The sequence below is a fragment of the Lagopus leucura genome, unplaced genomic scaffold (assembly GCF_019238085.1).
Source record: "Lagopus leucura isolate 7727_CA_CO unplaced genomic scaffold, USGS_WTPT01 Super-Scaffold_100159, whole genome shotgun sequence".
Lineage (NCBI taxonomy): Eukaryota > Metazoa > Chordata > Aves > Galliformes > Phasianidae > Lagopus > Lagopus leucura.
The window spans coordinates 2317132-2342931 of record NW_024962335.1 but is presented as its reverse complement, the minus strand read 5'-3'; the positions used below and the strand labels follow the sequence as shown (position 1 = coordinate 2342931).

Below are 25800 nucleotides of genomic sequence, written 5' to 3'. Positions count from 1 at the left end.
ACAGGAATCTTCTGGATAGAGTCCAGCAGAGGGTCTCAAAGATGATAAAGGGCCTGAAGCATCTCCCCTATGAGGAAAGGTTGAGCAAACTGGGTCTGTTCTGCCTTGAATAAAGATGACTCATAGGAGATCTTACTACTGTTTATAAATATCTCAAGTGTGGGAGTCAAAGGGACATGGCCAATCTCTTTTCAACAGTCTGTGGGGATGGGACAAGAGGAAACAGCCATAAACTTGAACATAAGAAGTTCTGCACCAATACGTGAAGGAACTCCTTCAGAGTAAGGGTGACAGAACACTGGAACAGGCTGCTCAGGCAGGTTGTGGATTCTCCTTCTCTGGAAATATTCAAAACCCGCCTGTACATTGACCTGTGCAGCCTGCTGTACAGAGCCTGCTTTGCTGGGAGGTTGGATGCAAAAGATCTCTAGAGGTCCCCTTCTAACCCTTACAGATCTGTGATCATCTGCTTACTAGCTAACCACACCCAACCTGCAATCAGTTCCATAAAAAAAATAAGTGTTTTGGTTTGTTTTTTTCCCCCCCGTTTTAAATCCAAGCCGCAACACTTCTTCCCTTCACTGAACCAGTACCGTTTTGCAGCCTGGGATGCACGTGTGGATTCTGGTCTCCTATGTTCTTTGATAGAGAGCAGTTGCTTCCTCTCTCCCCCTCCACGTTTGAGTGGTAATATTACTAAAATACTGAGAAAAAGAGGCACCAAGTGCTTTTCACAAGTTGGCTTCTCCAAAACAATATATACCAAATTACCTGGCTCATTAGAAAATAAATCCCAACTTAAACCCATATCACTTCCTGAAATTGCATTAAATTACAATAGAACAAGTACTCTTAATGATACAATACAAACCTCTATATACAGAGATGTTAAGAACAGCCGCATTTCTTCTTTTTCACTACGTGAACACCTGTTACAAGCCCAGTCATCCAGAACATGATACTCTTAAGGCCTCTGCAGCTCAGGGATGAATAGCCTTCTGCACGGTAAATTCCACTTTTAAACAACTGCTCTGTAGAATACCAGTTTCCGTCAAAAGAAAAATACAATCCCAGTCTACAAGCTACAAACATCTCTAAAAAGCAAAAACTGCATCTGCAATGAGGTACCGATACCTTAAAACAACAGCCTGAACTCTGAATGCCACCTCTTTCATTTGTGTTCTGCTTTGGCTCCATAACTCCACAACTGCATCTCTGGCTATTAAAAAAAATAATCTAAGAATTGACTCTTGCTATAAAGAAAACAGCTACACTTTAATTTACCTTTCGCTCTAAAAAAAATCTCATCATGTTAAGGAACTCAATGGACTAGAAAGGAAATCTGTACAGTTGAGATTCATGCAAAACAGATGACTGAAAAACAAAACATGGAATCCAACTGTCAAATGTGGGGAAACAAGGTCTTTATAGACAAGGTTATGGAGCTGAAGAGCAGTTCTGTAGTGAAAACCTAGAGATTACCTTACAGAACTCAGCTGCAAAACCCACCTTTCTGGAAACTCACAGTAAGATTTTGCACAGTGTTGCCAAGACAACGCAATGGAAACTGAAGACAGGGGACCAGAACATGCTGCCTGGAGATGTTAATAAACTCTTCTCCTTAAATGACTGTGGTAGGAAATAATTCATCAAAATATATTGCAGTGAGAATAGTTAACAATGATTCATATTTTTTATACTGAGGACAATGGTGTAATTGTTTTGTTTGTATAGTCCTAACAAAATACCAGTGAAACTACTACGCCTATGAAATTACATAATAACATCTATTAAAAAAAATAATACCAACAGGGCAGTTGCATGCTTTAGAGAGAATACACACAGAAGAAACAAGATCAATATTAGAATGGCCTGGGTTGAAAAGGACCTCAAAGATCATCTAGTTTCAAGCCTACGGCAGGGTCACCAGCCTCTACATCAGGATGTCCAGATCCACATCCAGGCTGGCAGAAGTGATAGAGGAAATTAAGCATGCTACAGAATTTCAGGAATTCCTGACAGAGTACCCAAAATCTCATTACAGCATACACACACTAACTTCAGCACACATAACGCAGCAAGCATTAAGTGATTTCTGTCATAACCCCCCACTGTAGACACCCATTCCCTGTTGGATAAAGCAGTTTATTTCTCTGAAATAATCTTCTCATATTTCTGCCTGTTAGGGAGTTTATGGTCAGGACAGTTAAGGTAACTGCATCCTAAAATGAAATATCCAACCTGAACCTTCTACACTTGTGTGCTCACTAACTTAGATCCCCATTGTATAAGAAGTACACAACAACAACAACAACAACAACAACAAAATTGAAACAAGTCTCTTGAGTGGGATTTTACACACTTCAGATTTTATACCTGAATTTTTAGGTTCGGTTGTCTTTCAACTGAGTTTTCCCATATGTCCTCAGAGTATCAAAACATTTTTGTCTAAAAATCAATAGGAAAAAAGCCTCTTCACATCCTGTATTTATTATGAAGTAATGAAAATCTAGATTGCTAACATCTGAAAATCTCAAAGATGATGTGGAAGACTTATTTATTTCTACTACAAATACTGAATAACTACCATGAAAGCAGCTAGGGAAGTTTAACAGAAGTTTTCAGAGTCTGTGCTTCCACAGCTCTTCACTCTCTCACTGTTTTTTTCTTTTTCAAATTCAAAGCTAGATCCAAAATGAAGGTAACCTAAACTCGCCTTTCACTGTTTATTTAGCACTCTCCAAAGAATATGACAGTGGGAACTACCTACACTACATTATTTAGGTTATTTCAATTCAATTTGGCAAAGTTCCTGGTGATGTATTTAGCTGGAATACTGAAACACAGCAACTGCATCATTTCGTTAAAACATCAGTCCACAAAGAGACTTACAACGAGGTCTGAAATGGTCTGTTTCCCTTCACTAATATTCAAAATATCACAGAACAGGTCATTATGGCAGGTGAACTTATTTCTGAGCAGGAAAAATTGTTTTCTAAAACTGAATTTGCAGTGGCTTCCTGACTAGCTTAGTGCAAGACATTTGTCTCTCTCAATTTAATGTCTGTCAGATAGGAATAATTTTACTTCTCCAGTGCGTTGAAAGAATTAGTGTGCTTGCATTTGCACAATTACTTTGAAGATGAAAATGGCTACTTAAATGCTGTGTCATTTTATATAAATAAGCAAAACACACCTGTGTAAATCCAAAACAAGATTTTTCTCTCCTTACATATAGATGAGTACAGGATCTGAAAGTACTGTTTTTCCCATCCATTGCCATGTCTCCAAAGACCCAGTGTTTAGCAGTCCTTACTTCCTCAAACCCCACCTGCCACTTGCAGATCCTGTGACATACCTTTCACATCTTTTATGATGTCCTCACTACAGTTGCAACACAAAAATTTGAATTAAAAAAAAAATGTTATTGATGAAGGCATACTGACACAAATCAAAGATGTTATCAGTTAGGTTTTACTGATCTAACCACTTGAAGTCCCCTAATTAAAGCCTTCTTCCCTTTCAACGCACTGTTTGAATTCACAATAATTTCATGTACTCCATATATATTCCCGAGGCAAAAATCAAAGAAAACCACATTCATTTTTCTGTCCATACTCATCTAACTCTAACTCAGTGCACAGTAAACAAGCCAATGGCTTTGAAGAAACATCATTAAGATGAAACAAGTAAACATTTTACATTCCCTTTTCTCTTTTTTATAATAGCATTTCAAACTTTTATTTCTGGTCACTGATTTCTGTCTCCATATAGAGATTCAGTCACTTCTCAGTTCTGCAAAACTGATTTCTTTCCTACTTTTTTCAGTCATAAGGAAGAAATTACTCCATCTAACAAGAAACACTAGCAATTCAGTTCCTCTTCACCATCTTCTGCTCTAGCCTCAGTTGAGTCAATGACTAATACAAAATTGCAAAAACAAGACTATGGCATTCAATAAGATGTCAAAATTTCCTCACAGTTCTATGATGCCCCTGCTTTAAAAGAAAACAGATTCAAAAAAATAAAAAAACCATCAAATCTGGGAATATGTAAGGATTTGCTGGATTGTTAAAGGTCAAAAGATTTTTCACATATATAAATAGGTCAGTGGCTTTCAGCTTGGGTGTAACAAAACAGCAGCAGTACCCCCAGGTCCAATTTAATCAAAATAAAAAGTAATTTGTAAAATTTAATATTTTTACTGTAAAATAAATATTGCTATTAAAAAGAGTTTTTAAAAACTTACTATCTCTACATAAAATACAGTTAATTGTCTTGACCTCTTCCTGCCACAAGTAACTAAGATTTTTATTTCTGTGCTTTTGTTATTTTTTTTTTTTTAATCTTTTAGAAACATTTCAGAAAATGCTTACTTCTGAGATTTGAATACCTGTCATCAGCCTCCCTGTAAAGCCTGACTTTGTTTCTAGATACGATGTATTTTCTCTTTCCGTCCTAGTTTCAGAAGTTCTCTCTTCAGACAAGCTTGTCTTTGGCTCAGCTTGCAGCACAGGGGGACTGCATGCTGCTAAGCTTCTATAAGGTGACTCTTGAGGAACAATCAGCTCTCTTGTACCTCTAAACCATCTGGATCAGATTCCCAGTGGACACTGCTAGCTAGCTGCCTGAAAAGCCTCGAGTCTGCACTCTTGAACTCCAAGTAGGCAACTCTGCTGACCTTCTTCCTCATTACACCAGAAGTACAGAACTCAACTATTTCATGACCACTGTAGGCAAGATGGCCATCTACTATCACCTCTACCACAAGATCTTCCCTATTCTCAAACAACAGATCCAGTAGGGCTCCTTTCCTATTTAGATCACCAAGTACATATGACAAATTTATCTTCAACACGCTTTGGGAATTTTCAGCCTTACTTGTGTAAGTATGCTCTTCCCAGTTTATGACTAAGGAGTTGAAATCTCCCATAAGCACAAGAGCAACCAATCCAGAAATCTCTCCTTACTGCCTACTGCCTTATTCTGCCTTACTGCTCATCTGTGTCACTGTTCTGGATAAGTGATAGTAGACACCCTCAACAACATTTGTGTTGCTATTCATACCCTTAATCCTCACCAAGTGGCTCTCTACCACGACACCCCTAACTACAAGGCTGTACAGTCTAATCCTTCCCTTAAGTACAGTGCAGCACCTCCACCTCCCCTGTCCCGACTATCCCTCCTGACCAGCCAACATCCTAGTACTCCATTCATTTGGTTTTAATTACACAAGATGTGCAAATAAAAAAAAGAACAACTTAAACCTGAAAGCTTCTCCAAATACAAATTCTTCTATTATAAATTAATCACACATGCTAACATAAAATTACACCTGGAAAAACACTGAAACAATAACAAAAAAAAAAAAAACAACCCACAGGATCCAGATACCTTTGTTCTTCTACAGTTGTTAAAAATTCTGAAATCATATTTCAATTAAACAAAAACAAACAAAAAACCCACATTTTCACATTTTGATGTTGAATTAATCCAATTTTTTTGTTTGTATTCAGAGTTAGTCCCGACCCTATAAATGGAAACACATAGCTGATCTACCTGCAGACTCAAGAACAGGGTCGGAAAACATCTCATCACCATATTTTACTAACTGTAGTTTAAAATACTCACCAGTTTGCCACCAGTGGTCCAAGACAGGTACCTTGAAGACTTTTTTTGACCATTCCAGTGTGCCCACATCACAGTGTTCACCAGCTACAAACAGCATCCTGAACCTTTAAATAATAGTAAAAAAAAAAATATATATATATATATATATATATATATATATATATATTTAAAAAAATGCATCTTGATCTGGACAGGAAAGTAACACAAAAATTAATTCAATTAATTCAGTAAACATTTGTTGTCTGTGTCCCTGATAAAGAAAAAAAGGGAGGGAAGTCTCTTACTCTTCATATGATGAAATGATGGATGTACTCAATCCCACTGAGTAACAAATGAAATCCTGCAATACTACTTTATGCAATCTGACATATCATGTAAAAGAAGCTTTATTTTCAAAATTCAGAGATCTTGGTAGGTTAGTGACAGCCAACAGTAAATGGAAGCAAGGAATATTTAAATAATTTATACACAAATCTAGGTAGATATCCATCAGCAAAACAAAAAACACAAAATACAAAAAAAGAGATATCAGAAATTAGTGAAGAAATAAGCAGAAGCAATACAAAATACCTGTAGCATAACTCTTAGCTTTAAGTTCTTAGCAACGTTCCATTTAAATAGATCTTAACGTTTTGTGAGTTATCTTCTTATATGCCTTCAGAAATGAGTTTGGTAGAGAAAAAACAGCAGCTAAATACCTTTTCCTATACAGACAGAGACTACTTACATATAAATAAAAAAATAAATCATGTAATCCTACAAAACAACGATGATGTCAGAATAACGGTATTGGAATTCAGCCTATTTGGCTGGATGCTCTGATGCAACTCTGGCAGAAAATAAATGCAACACCTGGAAATCAAGACAGGTGCAGAGCATTTGCACACCAGTAAATCAGGCAGTGCCACATACCTGGGCAATAGCCCCCCCCGCCAGTCTTAATCATCATCTTTCATCAAATTTTGCCACACTGCTGTCCTTCATTAAGCCCTACAAATTGATTTCACGCTTTGTTTAGTATGATAAGGTCCTCTGTCAACTGTAGCTTTCTTAAATATGACTATTTCTACATAGAATCAGGACATTACAGTACATCACTGCAAACTGCACGTTTTGACCTTTACAAGATTGGCACAGCAACTTTATTCCTTTTGTGGAAGATTTTTTGCATTTCTGATTTTGTAATAAGCAACTTAAAACCATGTTAACTTGCATTTAAACTTGCGGATACTCACAACACTGGCCAAAGATTGTCATCTTATAAAAAGTTACAAAAGTAAAGAATGATTTATTATCTTGCTCTCACACTCCTTGGAAAAAGAAGGCAGGGATACCTGGTCTCAGAGCAGCAAACTTCCTTCATGTACCAAAAAGTCATCATGACTATAATGTGACAGATTTACAGAATCATCGCACAGCCCGAGCTGGAAGGGACCTGCAAGGATCACCAAGTACAACTTTTGACTCCTATAAGGACCACCCAAAATCAAACCCTATGTTTGAGAGAATTGTCCGAAAGCTGCTTGAACTCCAGCATCTTTGGGCCACAGAGCAGAGCTCAGCACTTCCCCTCCGCACCCTGCAAGGAGCTGGAGTGCCATCAGGCCTCCCCTCAGCTCTGGACTGAACCAACCAAGGGACCCCAACTGCTCCTCACACAGCTTATACTCCACACCTTTCTCCACCTTTGCAGCCCTCCTCTGGGCACTAATAGTTTTACATCATTATATTGCAGTATTCTGAACTGCATACAGTGCTAAAGGTGTGGCTAGAAATAAGAATTCAGCACTCTCAAAGCTGAAGATAATTTTTGGAAAAGGTACAGAGTAAGCAGGTGGGTTAACAGCAAGCTTTTAACTTGCTGTCAAGCTTGGAAGTCAAACCCCTGCTGCTGTGTCAGACTGAATAGCTAACATCTGAGAAGGAGTTTGTCTCTTTGTCATATCCTCATATAGGACAGGGCAGAAAGCAAGTTCTTTTTCAAGCAAATCGGAGGTCTTAGTACTACAGTTTTACGTGACTAAGCATATGTCCACTGCTAGGACTGATGTGTATATAGACCACGTCTAAGAATATGGATGTCTGATCACAGTAGGGGGGTGGTCTTTTCCTTGATGTCTGATTGTACTGTGTAGGTGAACTGGAGGACACTGACACAGAGAAAGCAGAAGTCCTTAAACTGATTTCATGGAAGTCTGACACTGTGCTAGTCAAAATTCCTGCTGAAAGGCACAGTCTTTCAAATCTTTTTATTAAATGCACCAAGACTGGAAGTTACTATGGAACATCAAGCAATATAAAAACAAAAAAGACAGATAAAACCTCAAAGCAAATGTGTAAGCAAGCAGCTTTCACATCAAGGAAGCGTAGTGTTTTCTGTACTTGTAAATCTGCATCATTTTGGCAAACTGCTTTCTGAGCACATCTCCCATATTAGAAGGTGATGATTTAATGAGTGTGTGCCCAATTAGAATCCTGAATGCATTTTCTTTGAAAGCACAAGCTACTGCCGATAATTACAGTTAATAGCTGTTGAGCTGAAACAGTTAAAAATTTATGATAGCGAAGAACAAAATACTGAATAAATAAAACCCACAGATACTTTCTGAAAAGCTTTTTGAGACTCATGTTTCATGCAGTCACTTTTCCTAAGTCAAGTGTCATGCAGGACACTTCTCCTAAGCATTGCTCAATTTACATGGTATTGAATATTCTGTAAGTAGGCCTACTAAACACAGAATTTCAGCTCAGATGTAAAAATTTAACTTATGAATGTATTAACTTTATAATAAATGCCCTTGCTTTAAAAACAGAGCTAGCAATAGGCCAAGCACTCTAGGATTTGTCAAAAAACTTAAGACAGCATGTTACACCTTAAGCCAGAACCAGAACTCCTCCTTTTGAATCCCTAGCTTTAATAATCAAGCCTGTTTCCGCAGGCTCTAGAGCAATCCCATGTTGTGGGAAGAACTGGGACTAGCATTTGGACAACTTACCATACAAACCCATCAAAGAGAATACAAGAGCAAAGTGCTATAAGCCAAACAAAGCATAAGAGCTATGGACTTACAGAATCGTAGAATTATTTTCTCCTTTCAAACAGTATAACAAGAGAGAGGGCAACGGTTATAAAATGTCCCACTGTGAACAATTTTTTAACAATCCACTTAAAACTTCAAAGCATGTCAATGCACCTATTATTGCAATCATCTACCACTGCAATGCAGTTAATGGAGTAGAAAGATCTTAAAACCTCTCCATTAAGTAAGTATGTCCTACGTTGTCACTCAGAAAATCAAGATTTTAGGCCCTATTAGTCCAGTGGAGTGGATATGAAGTGCTACCTCATGCAGGGGACAGATGAGCATTAGTGGTCTTGTCACAATCTAAGTAATTCAAAACAGCATGCACATTTTGGTGTCACTCCAAGCACAAAGAAACCACATATCAAAACCACTATCCCAAAGCAGGAGCGTTCACATGAGTGAACTCATGCTAAACTCTTCTGGATTAAAAGATTGTAGAAGTGCTTTTAAGTCTGGAATGCATATGCCAGTTTTTCCTGGCAAAGCAAAACCCTGCATCACATTAAATAAACTTGCATCACATTAAATATACTTGTCCTTACTAAAAAAAAATAAAAATAAAAAAAAATGTGAGGAAGGTTAATTTACAGTTCTAAACAGAATCTGGAAATAAAAAATTCTGACTAATTCTTAAAGCCTCTGGAGTCCAGAGATACTTAAACATGTGACACACACATATATTTTATTCACCTCATTTTTCTCCACTGATATCCTTGCCCATTCCCCTCCCCGATGATATTTTACCCTGTTCAGGAGGATTCAAGTACTTGATGTTTGGGTGGCTGAGTCAGAGACACAGAATACAAAAGCAGCTCAGCTCCTTTTCCAAGTACAGGTGAAAGGGAGCTCCACAAAAGCTTTTTAGGAACTCTGCTAAAGACTAAAGAAATAGCCATACATGATCGACAGTAGCATAAAGTAGGTGGTAGAAAACAGCACTCAGTAACGTACTCCAATTGTCCTAGATTCTGAGCTTTAATCACATCTCCAGCAGCATGTGCGAGTCATGAATTTTGTGAGAAAGAATTTCTAACAGCTCTGAATTTGCTAATTTAATTTCCCATCCCCTTGTTCCTGTGTTTTGAGAGAGAAACTAGCAGTTACTAATCAACTTCAGATTTGCTATTTCTGAATGGATTTTATGTAGCCAGTCTTGTGTTTCTTCTTTAAACAATCACATTAATATCTGGTATCAAACAAACATGCTTCAGTCTCCAGAATCTCTTGATATAATAAAATGACTAAAGCAAAGAACACCAAGTAGGCTATGGAACAGGAGCTACAAATTACTACTGCTCATATTTTAATCTGTTGAACTGTTACCCAATTTCATGTATAGCTGTCAGTTGTTAATCATTTGGAAATTAGACCTAACCAAATCATAGAAATCAAGTCAATTGAAAGATGGATTGTGATTCCAAATAGTTCAATGCTATGGAGTTACCTCATGAAGATGTTAACTGACTCCAAAAGCCAACCAGAATACACGCAGGTACTTGCTGGTCATAGAATTTGGGTTGATTTTCAAACACAACAGGCAGCAGTACAATCAGATGGACTGCTTAGCAGCTCTGTGCGTTATCAAAAACCTGGTCTTTAAAGACACCACAGAGATAAGTGGTTGAATAGGGCTTTTATCTCACAGTCCGGCAAATCAAAAATCTCTTCTGCTGTTTAACATAACCCATGTTTAAGACATAAGTGATGTTTTGTCTCAAAGGGAAATATTAATTTAAGATTCCAAAAGCCAATATGGAATTTGAATAAAGCACGCTATAAGCTTTGGAACATACAACATAATTTAGTTGTAAGTGATGCAAACAGTATCAGTTTTTAACAGGGATTTATATACTTTATTTCAGTTCAGAAGAACAGAACTCTGGTTATCATTCTATTTACTCCTGTAAATCAAGTACTCCTTTGTGTACTGGAAGCTGGCATTGCCTACCTTCTCCACATCTTATCAGGAAGTTCTTTTTAAATAGGATTTTAAAACAAAAACACCTTCACCCACAGTGTATTTTAGTATAAGTTCTCAGGAACCAAATGCACCATGATGGAACCCTCTTTCAAGAATACATTTCTGGCCATATGATATTGAGTTTCTAGAATAAGTAGGGATATTTTATCCCAGATGGCAGAAAGACATTCCACTTTACATCTTTATACAAAGTAATATGGATAATGAAGTTTCATAGCATATGAAGTAGATGTGTATGAAGTAAACATAAGACGGATTTCAAACTGAAAGGAAATCCTCTTGACCTTCAATGGAAAAGTCCATCCAAGAAAGGAGATTGTAGTCATTTATTGGACCCTATTTCTAAAGAACTGCAGTTTTCACACATAGTCAAGTAGTTAAGAGTCACAACTAGACTTTACAGTAAGATAATTCTTGCCTAACACTGAAAGAGAGGCATGCTGAAGACTGTCAACCTTACAGCACCATGCTAGTAGTCAGAGAACTGTCATTGATGCTGACTTTTTACCCGTAGGAGAAAAGGAGCTTGGACTTTATATCTAACTGACTTAAGACAATTCAAGAGAATACTACATTCTAAATGCTGCTCTAGAGGAGAAATGATGTAACAGGGAATGATATGGCCCAAAGCTGAATTAATTATGAGCAGAATCAAACTGTACTCAAATGGAGAAGCTCATCAACTAAGCACTGAACAGGAATGACAAAAATACCTTTTTAACATCTGGGACAGCTGATATCAGCAAGGGGACTCTTATTTGCCTAGAATTCTTTGGCAAGAAAATTCAGCAACTTACACAGCAGTAGCATAGCAGATTTTCTACTCGATTATTACTCTAATTATACGGACTGGCTCATTTTAGTCACCACCTAAAGAAGTGCTGAGGAATGGCAATTAAATTTTCTAGCATGTGAGCCACCTTCTTACTATGAAAGATCAAAGAAGAATAGGGCTTTAGGGTCTCAAAAGCTTTGTTCCTCATTTCATGGAAGGGAAACAATTGATGATAGCACTTAAAAGAGATGGAAGAAAACTTGTAATGAATACCTCAGGAATAAATCCAGCTTACTGATACATAAAACTTTTCAGAGTAATTAAGAAAGTGAAGGTACAATTAAGCTATGCAGCTTCTCATCTTCCTTTACTCTTCGGACAACTGTGATAGAAGGTGCTCCCATGACTGAATACTGCCTAGCGTCTCACATGGCCTTCATCTGATGATGAGTAAATGATTCAACTCCAAGATCAGATGTCATCCAAAACCACACATTCTTAACGTTTGCTGTATGATACTTAGCCTCATTTGTAGAATTACTGAACAATCACAGGTACATGAAGTCAACATGCGAAGCATTTTAACCGCATAACGTTAATAATGTATTTTAATCATAAAATGCTAAAACCTCTCCAACAGCAGTACTTTAGTGGCTTAGATTGAGTATTCAAAATTAATAGAAGACTTTGACCTTAATCTCCCTGTGCTTCAGCTTCCCCATCTGCAAAACACGGCTAATACCACTCTCTCATCTCACAACGGATTTATAAGGATGAACTCACTCACAGTTTTGAAGCACAGAGGTAGCACAGCGATAAACACTTCAAAAGACAGTATGAAATAGCAGTACATAACTGTAATCAGAAATTAAATAATGGAAAGATAAGATATTGACTAGCTTCTGATTAAATGAACACTGAAGATCCTGTGCACTCAGTGAAGTGGGAGATCATATGGGAAAATGGTACAGGATCATGTAATCCAAGACTGTATTGCAGGGTATAAGAACAGTGGAGTAAAACTCAGTAAGCAACCTTAATTCACTAAGAATTCTTAATCTTAGAGTCATCTTTTTAATGGTAATTAAAGTCATACTTTTAATAGCTCATCTCTCCTCCAAACAATCAACAGAAATTCACAACCAAATGCATACACCTGATTTGTCAAGACCACATTGCAATTCTGCTATACAGAGGCGGATAAAGCCCCAAACATTGCTATTCTCAGTTTATCCAGTACGTTTCTGTAAGAAACTGCTTCCACTGTATCCTTAGTTCACCTTTTTAGAGAGTACTGCTTTCCCAGGGCTGCCTCAGGGTCCTGCTGACGGATTGCTCTAATTGCAGTTGGTGAAGTAAAGAAGGCAGCTACTTCATGCTCTGCTAGCACGCGGAAATAGGCACCAGCATCTGGTGTTCCCACAGGCTTCCCCTATGGAGAGAATAATTTAAAATGTCACAGGATAAAAATACATAATTCCTTGACAGTTCAAGGCTTGCACATGTAATAGTAGTGGTAGCACAGCAACAGAACTAATTTCAAATAAGACTTTAAAGCAGAATTTGTTAAAAATAACAATACTGTATGTGCATTAACTTGAAAAAATAAATTTCATAAGCTTTGGGCACAATCTCTTGAACGAGTACAGGATACACCAGCTGCTACTGAGAAAAACAGGACAAACTGACAAGCAAATGAAAAGACAGCCCAAATAGCTGTTGTTACACTGGCATCAGAGGGAGTCATCTCTACATCTATCCTTATTGTGAGACAGGCTGTTAAAACACTGAGTCTCACTGGAGAACAAGTCTCTGGATGCAGTAGCATTTCAGCTATATCCCCCATGCACAGAACTACCTGTCATAACACCAACTTGTTACCTAGAAATTCTCTCTTATTTCTGGAGAAATCCCCATTCAGCTGCTTACAACTGGCTTCTGGGTATCTTTGTGCTGCTGCTGCAAATGAAGACCAGAGAGAAACCAAATACCCTTTACTGCATTAGTCTGATATCAGACTATGGTATGTATTTTGGGGGAGTGAGTTAGGGTTTGGAAAACTAAACACTGGTTTTAGCTACAGGGCATGGTCAGGAAAATTGTAAACAGAAGTAATTGGAAGCGACAAATTGTCCACTGGTAAATAACAACAAAAAATAATAAAAGTAGTTTTCTATGGTGTTCCAAATATAAAGCATACAAACAATATAGGAGAGACATGCTCTTCATATTGCAAAACCCAGTTTCATCATTATTTCATATTATTTATGCAAATAGCCATCAATATAAAGAAGGCTTCACCACTGAAAAAAAAATCACCAACTTCACTGCAGTTCACCAGTCATAAAATAAATTTATACCTCCACACTACTTGTGTAAATGCAAACTTGGAGTGCATCCTTAACAAGTGTCATTCACATTCATGTATTTCATTACAGGCACAATTTTGTATTCTTAGCCAGCCACAGGCAGTACAGTCCTGACATGTGCCACCAGCTTTCAAGAAATTAGATATACTTTTTCCATTTAAAACAGCAGATTTGCAAGAAGACAAACACAATACGAGAGATTGATAGGTCTAGTGAAAAAAGTAACATTCAAAACTCTAATTAATACCTCAATTTGTGAAGGTACGGAAAGAACACAGGCACGTGCATACCTTGAAGAATTTGCTAAATCCGCTACCTTTACTCCAGTAAGAAGGCACTAGTAACACAGTAAATCCTTTTACAGAAGGGCACACAAATCAAGTTTGTTGCCCATCCCATCAATGAAAGCCACCCCCTGCTATGATGCAGCCTCTTGGGAATTTGTCCTTTCCGCGCTCCCAAATTCTCTGCCCATTGCAAACTCTTCCATGGCATGGGTGAGAAGCTGCAAGAGTGCTGCCAGATTTCAAGGCTTCAGGGTGACTGAGGCTGGCTGTATCCCACTGGCTTTGCTGCCCTACAGTGAACTACCACTATGAGAGTGCTGCTGAGGAAGCAGAGGATGTTTATAGAAGGAAAAAAGCGAGAAAAATCAGAAGATAAAACTGAGACTTCTTCTAAAGAGTAGAAAAGATGATGAGAAGCAAACAGAGAATAAACAAAATATACCCAGGGAATCATCAATGACAAAATCTCTGTTTTTCTAACAGCCTGTTTGAGCTTCCAAAAATGGCATGCAAAAGAATGCAATTATCTTACTGAAAAAATAAGTCCTTTTTTCCTTTCATGTAACAGTTCCCAAAGAAAAATAAAAGATTTTTTTTGTCCTTAAGCCTTCTCCTTCCACACATCTTCAGGGCAGCTTTCACACGTTCATTCAAACATTCATCAACATTTGTTGAGGAACCCCTTTATTCAAGTTCATGTCTTCTCCATATAACACTTGGTTGCAGATCTGCAGGTCTATTATCTGCTTAGAAGTTCAACCCACGTCACTAACACAGCCAGTCTTAGACTGCTACGTTCCAAATGTCCATACACATCTCATTAACTAATTATGCAAATGAAGTAGTAACATTTGTAATTAACTCAGAAAAAAAAATACAAAGACTAACTGCTGGGCGACATGAGATTGATTATTCTGCCAATAATAACATAGTCTGTAATTTTTAAGCAAGTGTAAACTTCCAGAGCTCCTAAGAGCTCAGTTTCTGGCCTCAAGTGCCCAACTGCCTCCTATGCGTTTGGCTGCAGGTGCTTAAGGTCAGGCACGCTATGGCCTGACCTTGAGCGCTGGGATGACAGCAAAGCTGTGAGCAGTTTATGCTCATGCCCTCTCGCCTGATCCCCACTTGAGCCTTGCTGCAGCTGGGCTCAGGCCCAGACCTTGCACCTCCAGCAAGTTCTACCTGTTCCAGATCCTGACTTGAGGTTTAGAGAAGTGCAATTCTCCACAGATAAAACAAGAGCCTCATAAGGAAAGGAACAGGAAATTCCCCTGATAGCCAGTAAGACATAATTACCAATAAGGAAACAAAACGTTCATTTAGGGGGGCAAAAAAAAAAAAAAAATCTGGCCTGGCTATGAATTTTCTTACTGATTCTGCAGAAAAAGCCCTCCAGTGCCTCGGCAGCGGGTAACAGTTTAGCAAATGCATAAACAAAAACTGACATAGGCAAAACAAATCTGAGACTGCAAATTAATTTCAGAGCACAAAAACCTACAAATAAAATTGCCAAAGAGAGTTCTCATTTATCATACAAAAATTGTGAGCACTGCAAGATGCCACGAGAGGCTTATTACCACATATAATTTTGACTTTTTAAAAAGTAAGCATTATAAAAAAATAAAGCAGAGGGTAATTGAACTCAGAATATAGTGACATATTGCTGAGTCAATTGAAGAGTGTTAGCAAATGAGATGCTTCCATCAGATTTGCTGGCATCATTTCAAGACAAACTGTTCAGTATTTGTATCAATACTGCAGATGAAAATTTATTTTAAAAATTGCTGTCAATAGAAGCTAGGTGACAGGAACCAAGATGACAGTAATGAAGAATAAGGCAGTCAGAATGAGAGTGATCTGCCTCACCTGATTTCAGAAGTGCAACAGGCACTTCTTTTACCTAAGAGGATTCACATAGAAAAGACTTTCTTTTAATAACCTACCAAGAGACTCTGAGAAAGATAGACAGATAGGAATGTCTTTCTTTCTGGAAGTACCTAGTTTGAGCACGTAATTTATCAAACGTCTACCAACTGAGCAGTCATCCTCAGGAAGAATGTGTTGATGGATAATGTGCGATTATGAACGAAGATTCACAGGCAGCAAAAATGATCAAGGGGATAAAAAATTTTCCTGTGGAGAAAGTCAGCAGCCATTGGGATGGATTACTTGAGGAAAAAAAGACACTTGAGAGTTATAATAAAGTACCCAACTCCACATCAATAACAGCTCAGCAATCCCCTTTCTGCCATACTGCTAACAATAAGGGGCTACTCAAAGATAAATTCCAACTTATGAGGAGAAAATTCTCTCAGTGCAGTGAATATTATACATGGAACTCATTGCCACTAAAACCCACGGATACCAGACATGTCAGGATTCAAAAGGAAACATTCTGAGGAATTTCTCCTGCTGCTACTGGCCCTGTTACCAAACCCCCAGTAAGGATCTGATGCATCCTACTGAATTCATTCCACAATTATAATCAATACGGGTGTTGATAGAGAGATGACAGAAGCAGCAGAACTCCAGATACAGAGCTTTGTAAACTGATGGCAATGGCTGGAAATGCCCCAACACAGCTAAGAAACATGCTAGATGACAGTAAGTGTAATCCTGGGCTCCTCCGTTGCTGCTGCTGTGTAGGCCGTAGATTTGTTACAACAGCAGTGACCAGAAGAAGCCCCATAAGAGCTCTGAGGAAGAGGTTCCCCAGGCACAGCAACATTCATCCCGCTTTTGCTCTGTGTGGGACTATAGGTCCCTCTGTCCTAGACCACTGAAATCAAGTTCCTACTTTATTTCAGAGCTCCATGACAGGTATGGTCAACATCCTCTCTCTCATCTTCATTCCAAGTCTACGGATTCACTCTGGGAAAAGGGAAAAGTTGCTTACAGCTTGGGATACAATGCTCACAAGCAACCCAGAGTGGGCTGGGAGGCTTCAAGGAGCTTCTTTATACCTAAAGCTTGTCATGCCTTGAAGAAAAACAATCCAGGACAGATTAAAAAAGTATTTGCTATATTCAAAGGAATTCATTACTGTTCTCACATTCCTGACAATGGTTTTATGACAAGTAAAAATTGAAAGCATGTAGTTACCATAGCAATCATTAAAATAACAAGTTGTCTCCTACTATGTAATTTAAAAATAAACAAATCACTTTAAGTAGTCAGTCTGGTCTATATTCAACAGTGGTTGTCCTTGGGCAAATGTGCTCAGGCCTTTTTTCTTCTTATCTGAAGAACATTCCTGATACTCCCTAGCCCACAAGCTACCATTAGGCCAGGACAAACTTTCGCAACCATTTATAAATACACACCATTAAGGCAGTCTTCTGAACAGAAGAAAAATTTTATGGTGTCCCTTTCCATAAATATAATTTTTCCCACTATGGATTGCAATTATTTTTTTTATTCCTATCTATTTTCAATCCTCAGAAAGAAGCCACTGTGTTCATAATGTTTGTCTGAATGCTTAATTGGTGGTATCTTAGAGAAAGAAAAATTCCAAATGTCCTATTACTGTTTCATAATGATCTAACCAAAAGCAGACTACTAACTGAGATGTGTAAGTCAACTGGATACTAACTCTGCTTTTTCTTTAGTATTTATTGTTAAAAGAATAAGATTTCTACCCTTTTTGTATTCAAAAATGAACACACTTTAAATTCAGGTGTAATTTTATAATGTATGATCCCCATACATTCACACAGTGGTAAAGCTCCACTTGGAAGATCATCATGTAAAAGAGACAACTGAAAAATGACCTAACTCTCCTCTTAATTTCTTATTGCATTACTCCATATCTTCTAGAATGGAAACCTCTTTGTTGCTATTATTCTCTTCCAGCAATGCATGCAAAACATTTCACATAGACCACCCTATCAGTGGTCAAGAACAGATGTTGTAAAACTATTTAAGTCCTTCCCTTATCCCTGGGCAAATGACATTTTATCCACATCACATTCCTCTTCTTAACGAGAGCATCAGTGATGAGTTAATCCCTTCAGAATAAAGAATTTAATTAACATGTATTAGGTGCTTAAACATTAATTAGAGTATAATAATTTAATATTCAAGCTAATACAATATTTAATTCTATAAGTGTGCATTTGTGCTACTAGCCAAAGTTTTTGCTTCTTGTTATTCAGTGTCAGAAAAGCCAATCACAGTGGTTCCGAGCCTTAAAATTGTATCAGTTCTGTTGGAAACAAGTTTGTTTTCCAACTAGAAAATGAAATTCTTGTAAGAGAATAAAATGTGAAAAGAAAAATCATTTATTTCTTTATTTTCTTCCTGTTTATCTAATGAAAGCAGTTTTTAAATGGAATTATCTGTTAAGTATTTGTGGAAATCCTGAAGATCCCAAAATTATATCTTATAACAACTGAGCATCTGGAAATGAAATGCAGATGGAGATGAGGTACAAACATGTTTACGTATGTTTACGTATTCACTCAAAATATGCCACAAAAATTTCGTTATTAAAAAGCCAAGGAGCTTAAAAGAAGTCATAAACTAAGTTTCTAAAAATAAAAACAAATATGATTAAAAATCATCTTGAGTAGCGGATGGAACAGGTGAACATACCTGAAAACTGTAGTTGATTAAATATACGTAGAAATGTAAGCAATGCATACATAATGGGGAAAATAAGAGACTAGTAGCAATATAGGTATATTTATGAACACACGTGCATATGAGAATGCAATTGCATGACACATGCTGACACTAGAAGGACTAGCTCCTAGAAGTGTATGCTGGCATTGCTCACACTCATACACACAGAAATAAGTATTCACTCTACAAAGTTTACAAATAAGAAATCAGTCCACAAAGCCTTTAGTCAAAACAGTAAACTGTTTACTATTTCACATACTGCGAAACTAGAAGCAATCCTAAATGAAATACTATTGCACATCATAAAGTTAGTGATCTACATAAGAGCTGACCTGAGTATGTGCAGGCCTCTACTGTGCTGCACATAAACCTCATCCCTCAAGGTTGTATTGTGCTTCATACACCCCTTGGCCGCAGGATAACCTTGGTGAGCTACTTCTTACATAGGAGCTTGTTTGCAGGCAGCTCCCACTTGGCACTGGCCACCAGAACGGCCTTGTCTTTATCTCAGAGTGAACATGCACATTCCCATATAAGCACATTTTTGTTTGACAGCAGCAGTAATGATGAGAATTGTTTACTCTACAGTGCTCCACCATTCAATCATCTAAAGGGACATGAGATCATTTATCCTCTTAGCTTCAATATGAGGTATTTTAATCAATACCATGTTTTTTTCTTACTGAGAGCAATAATGAATTCTAGTACCAGAGCTGCTAGCATTTCCCACAAGTTGTTTGCATGTCTACATCCTTACTTTGCCCAGAACGTCCACCCTTCTGGATAGAGAAAAGAAAGATTTCTAACTTGTGTAGAGACTATATACCTGAAATTCAACCTCATACACTGATCTATTCTTCCCATGACAAGAAACATTATCAGCTGAAAGTTAAGTACAAAATAGGTAGCGTTTGTCTAGATTATATTTATGCTTCATTAATTTTGAACGTAACATTAACCCTGATCACCTACACAAATCATTTAAGTTGCTGGGAAAGTAGATTCAAGACTGAGGGATGGCCTTTCAGTACTTAAATATAGCCTCCAGTAATCTACACATCCTTTAAAACCTTCATTTCCAGAAAATGAGACAAGGTCAAAATAAGTAACAACTTTCTGCTTAAGGATACTGAACTTAGAAGATTTTTACAGGGATGGTATATAGTGTATGGACGTAAAAGAATTACCCACCATGCAGCAGAAGGACAAAGGAATCTTTTCAGAGCCAAAACTGACTTCCCTTGCTATTGCTATAGTGATCTTTCTGCCAACCCATACTAGTCAAAGGAGGCTCCAGATTGTCTTCTACACAAGAGAAAATTCTTTTTATCCATAACGATGCTGTAATTTTTTCTTAACATAAGCAGTAACATGCAGAACAACATGACAAGTGTCACATCAGGGATGAGCAAAAGGGATGGAACAGCTGTATAGTATGTATGTATGTATTGCTAAACATCATTAAACCATCTCTGCATCTGGAGTTATTTCCAAGTTTGCTTATGTACACAAGTACACAGTTACTTCTGGACATATGTATAGATACGAACATATGAATTACGGAAAACTTACTCTATTCTTTTTCCCACAAAAGAGCATATTTAGTTACTAAGGAATCCTGTCTACAAGAGTCTAGAACATGAGTTTATGATATTCTCTTACTCAAACGTATCTCCCGAATCTTCCACTCTTCCTTTACTTAGAACTTTGCACCACAGCTTTGAAACAAACACAATCCTCTTTTTAAAAAACAAAGGACAAAACTAATTACTTTTAATTCACAGTGCCCTAGAAAAATCCTTACTTCCAAGTGTTCTTCCACCCTAACCTGTGCCCCACTACACATATTTAATCACGCAAAACATGCCACAAGTAACTCCTTCAATCAGCAAGCTGACATCTGTCACTGACTAAAAAGCTCTCAGAAGTTCCAACGTGACCTAATTTGTAAACTCAAGGGCAACATATTGAAGACTCTTCCAGAAAGATCTATGCATATGTTATACTCAAATGTCTCATTTTTATTGCCACTGTTGCACTATAGATACTCAATGCATCGTATTTCAGTAATGCATTGGCTTCGAACTTTCATGCGGAAAGCTGACAAACTAAGAAAGTCAGTAAACTTCTATCCACAAGGCAAATTGAGCTAGAAATTAAGAATTTTTTTTTTTTTTTTAAAGTTTCCTCCAGTCACTACATCATTGGCTGAGAATATTAAAGTATGTGAGTTTTTATATGTCTCAGTTGTTTAGGGAAAGAAACTTAAAGTTTAGAAGAAATACTTGTTTTGCAAGCCTACTTCCCTATAAGATTGTTGAAAAAAATCAATTCAATGCCTAGAAGCTGAAAAACAAAAGTTACTCACAACATTACAGCTCAGAACACGATATGGAAGAAAAACATTCTGACAAAAATTTTGTTTCAGAGAACAGCTTAGCACATTACCTACAGGCTTTCAATGAAGAGAAGAAATCCCTAAAACCACAAAGACAAAATCAAATTCCATTTTTAAGATCTTAAAATGTACTTGTATTCTAAACATTGTATTTTGTTTATGTCACATTTTCCCATTACAGAAATGCTAAATGGGAGAGTAAATCATCAGAATTGATAGCTAAGCAGTTTACTGTTCTGTGAGAGATTACCAGTCTTCTTCCTACAACATGCAGTTGTAAAAATAAATTTACCATTATGTGAAATAACATAAATAACATGAGTGCATATAGTGCCACAGACTGTTCACACAGCAAGCAGTAAGGTGAGTTAAACTAGATCAGTAGATCATACTACTTAATGCCAATACTCTTTACAACTTCCATTAGATGTTATTTGAGGTTTATTTTAGACTAGATTTAGCCTTGTTCACTGGACAAAATGCACTTCTAAACATTCTAATGGAAAATTATCCCACAGATCTTCGCTCCTTCGGCTGAAAGATCTTCCAGGAAGTATCACGCTGACTCTTCCCTCTGTTTATTGCACATGGCAGTAGCATGTCAGTTCACATGACCAATAGGTAATGCCAGGAAGTTTGCATGTCCCCCGTCTGTAACAATTCCGGTCACAAAGCTAAAGTACATGCCACTGCCTTCTTGCTGAGAAAGGATATAATCATTCCTGATGTTCTCAGTGCCAATGAGTATCAGGAAAGACACTGCATACCCTTGCACTCCAACCCAGAAAATAAACCCTGACAACAATCCAACACATCTAATTTAACTACGACTTTACTGAATGCATAGCGGAACTGCAATCTACGTCTAGTCATTTGAATGACACTGGGCTATGTGGAAGAAACACTGTAAAAATGTTCCCAACACCTTCCGAATTTAGGGTATCACTTGTTACCTAAACAACCTTTGAGGACATCACTGAGATCTTTGTTCAGACTGAAATACTTCTGCAGTAAATATATGCCCATTTCGGTACTCACTTTGTCATGCATGGGGCATCCAGCAGTGACGCAGTCACAACTTATCATTCACCCTTACTTCCACCTTTCATATTTGACTGAGGTTGACTCACAAGGAAGAAAAAGATAACATAGAAATTGTAACTTCTCAGAAAGAGACAACACAGCCCCACTAGGGTTGCATCAGACATTCAGCTTCATAGAAAGCATTTTTTGGGAGGACCTCAGCTCCTGAGAAAGAAAAGCTTCAGCTAATGACCCTGATGACCATGTGAAAGCAAGTCTCTGTATGCATTCTATTACTTCAATTCATTATTACATTCCTGTTGATCTTGTGTCTGGATGAGGAGCTACGAGACATGGTTTAGTGGCTTGTGGTAGCAAGGGTAATGGGAAGATGGTTGGACTAGATGATCCTATAGGTCCTTTCCAACCTTGTGATTCTGCTCTCTTTTGTACCACTAATCATTGTGCTTTCAGCAACACGTTCCCAATGGACAGCAGAATGTTCCTGCAGTATACTTTTACAGAGGCATGAAGGCACTATTCCCCACTCTAACAGAATCACAGAAACACCAAGGTTGGAAAAGACCTACAAGATCATCCAGTCCAACCATCCACCTATCACCAATAGCTCTCACTAAACCATGTCCCTCAACACAACATGCAAACATTCCTTGAACACCTCCAGGGTCAGTGAATCTACTATCTGCCTGAGTAGCCCATTCCAGTGCCTGACCACTCTTTCAGAAAAGTAGCATTTCCTAACCGTCCAGCCTGAATCTCCTCTGGCACACTTTGAGGCCATTCCCTCTAGTCCCATCATCAGTTACACAAGAGGTCGACCCCCCACTCACTACAACCTCCCTTCAGGTAATTATAGAGAGCAGTAAGGTCTCCCCTGAGCCTCCTCTTCTCCAGGCTGAACAATCCCAGCTCCTTCAGCTGCTCCTCATAAAGCCTGTACTCCAGACCCCTCACCAGCTTTGTTGCCCTTCTTTGAACCCACTCCAGGGCCTCAATGTCTTTCTTGCAGTGAGGGGCCCAAAACTGGACACAGTACCAGAGCTGAGTACAGGGGGACAATCACTTCCCTGTTCCTGCTGGCAACACTATTTCTGATGCAAGCCAGGATGTCATTGGCCTTCTTGGCCACCCAGGCACACTGCTGGCTCATGTTCAGCTGAGCATCAATCAATATCCCCAGGTCCATTTCCTTTACACCAGCCTTCCTGCCACTCTGCCCCAAGCCTCTGGCATTGCCTGGGGTTGTTGTGGCCAAAGTGCAGGACCCGGCATTTGGCCTTGTTGAACCTTATCCCACTGGCTTCAGCCCAGCTTTCCAGCCTGTCCAGATCCCTCTGTAGGGCCTCGCTACCCCCAGGCAGATCGACACTTCCAACCAACTCGGTGTCATCTGCAAAGTTACTGAGGGTGCACTGAATGCCTTCATCCAGGTCACCAGTAAAGATATTGAAGAAGACAGGCCCCAGCACCAAACCCTGGGGAACACAACTCGTGACAGGCTGCCAGCTAGATTTAATTCCATTCACTACCATTCTCTGGGCCCAACCCTCCAGCCAGTTCCTTATCCAACCAAGAAGTGACAGTGGTGACGACCAGGTCCAGAAAGCGCTTATTCACAGCAGGGAATGCAGACTCCTTGCTCTATCTCCAGTTCAGGAACCATCTTCTGCCTTGATGCAAATCTAATAAGCTGGAATCTGTAGTACTCAGTTTTCACTTCCCACTGCAGCAATCAAGGATGAGATTACTCCTCTACATGCTACCTAAGCTTCTTGCAAAGCTATTAGAAGTGCCTCACAAACTGCATTTGTACAGTAAGCCAGTAATAGAAGAGGCCACGCCTAACGTACTATGTTAAAATACCTTAATTTTGACATAAGCTGAAAATGGAAATTTGAGAGAAAAACAAAATTTCCTAATTCCACACTGCACTCGTTGTAGAAAAGTCCAAGTTGACAGTACACACTTACCTCATACAAAACTGTAGGATTCCCATGAAGAAGAGGCCCGTAGCAAATGTAAGAATGACCAACTACCCAGCCTAAATCAGAAGCTGCCCACCACACCTAAAATGAAATAAAAACATAAGAAAATGGTTGTTTTTATGACAAGTTTCAAAATATTTAGATGGCATTTAAACAGAATTACCTCACCAGGTTTGAGTCCATATATAGCTGACATTGTCCAGTTCAGCATAACAGCATAGCCACCTGTTGGTCTGATAACACCCTAAATGAAAATAATTTGAATATTTAAGATCATTTAAAGAATGCATTAGCATGGCTGTCTTCAGTTAAATTTTGAACAGACCTGAAGTTGTCAAATTCCAATACCTCACGCTAACTCATTAAAACGGAGACTGCTATCGCAGGTAACGATTAACTAATGTGAATTTCAGAAAGCAGGTTTCCTTTGTTAGCTTCAGTTTCTAACTTAGTCTTCGCTCTGAGATTAACAAAAGTTTTGTTAGGAGGGTACCATAACTGAATAATTTTACTTGTGTCATTGTTAGAACGAAATCATATCTATGGACATGTGATAGTGCCTCTGAATTTGTGACAGTTAAATCACCGCTGGTCAACTATATTCAGATCATTTTCTATGCTTCAAAAAGAATTTTAAGAACCCAATAAATATGCAGAGTTTGCTTTTAAAAATAAATCATTAAGACTAATTGACACTTGAAAGCAAAGATTTTCAAATAATGCCCTTCCCAATCTAAACCTTCATTTTCATGGGAATTATATCCTCAGAACTGTTCAGAAACACAAGCCTTTAGAAGATGCCTAATTCCACTTAATCTGTAATGTCATCCATTACATCTTATCTATGGGAAGACTAGCTAATATGTAAGTAATGAATAAGCAAAGCTATTCAGCAATAAATGTTATCATGGAAGAGATATCAACTAATCTTGCCATTAAATGCTTACTCTACACATATCTCAGTTAAAAATACAGAAAATAATCATGAATAGAAGTTATTCTGCTATTTTTAAAGGTTTATATTGTACAAGCGCTTTGAATTAAATAGTTTATTTTTATATTAATACTATTTAAATAAACATTATTTACTCCTAGACACTGACTTTGAAGTAGAGAAATATGAATAATGAGATTAAAGCATTTCTAACAATGCTCATCATTTTCAGCACTGTGCTGTGGTTGATATTTTCAACCTTTTCAACTACACATTTTCTCAAGTGGAACTGCAAATAGATTGGTCACAAACACAGTCTACAGATAGTCCTTTACCTTGGGTAAGCCTGTTGTTCCAGATGTATACAGAATATAAAGAGGATGGTCTGAAGGAACAGAGACACACTTGTAACACTGTGCTTTTGCAAGCTCTTCTTCCCAATCAAGATCACGACCTGGGGTTAGAGGAACATGCCCCTAAACACAGGAAAACAGAGAAGTATCCAAACAGAATAAAACATGAGTGGGTCAAAAACATGTATTATTCAATTTTCTGTACAGTAGCATTAGTTCTGTTTTCCACTTAAATGTTATACATTTAAAGTTTCTCCATTAAATACTAAGGCAAACTACAACACATGCATTAAAAATATTAACTACAGAAGAAAAAAGGCACATGGACTACTGC

The 25800-nt window shown here is 38.0% G+C and overlaps 1 protein-coding gene across 1 annotated transcript in view; it reads right to left on the bottom strand.

Moving 5' to 3' along the window:
- The window catches only part of ACSS3 (acyl-CoA synthetase short chain family member 3), a 76217-nt gene that overhangs the window by 28652 nt on the left and 21765 nt on the right, over positions 1-25800 (bottom strand). Inside the window, exons 5-9 of the mRNA XM_042889874.1 lie at positions 25449-25589; positions 24343-24423; positions 24165-24260; positions 12754-12905; positions 5632-5735 (exon numbers count right to left, since the gene is read on the bottom strand). Of these exons, the coding sequence (XP_042745808.1) occupies positions 5632-5735; positions 12754-12905; positions 24165-24260; positions 24343-24423; positions 25449-25589 (574 nt within the window). The remainder of the gene's footprint in view (positions 1-5631; positions 5736-12753; positions 12906-24164; positions 24261-24342; positions 24424-25448; positions 25590-25800) is intronic.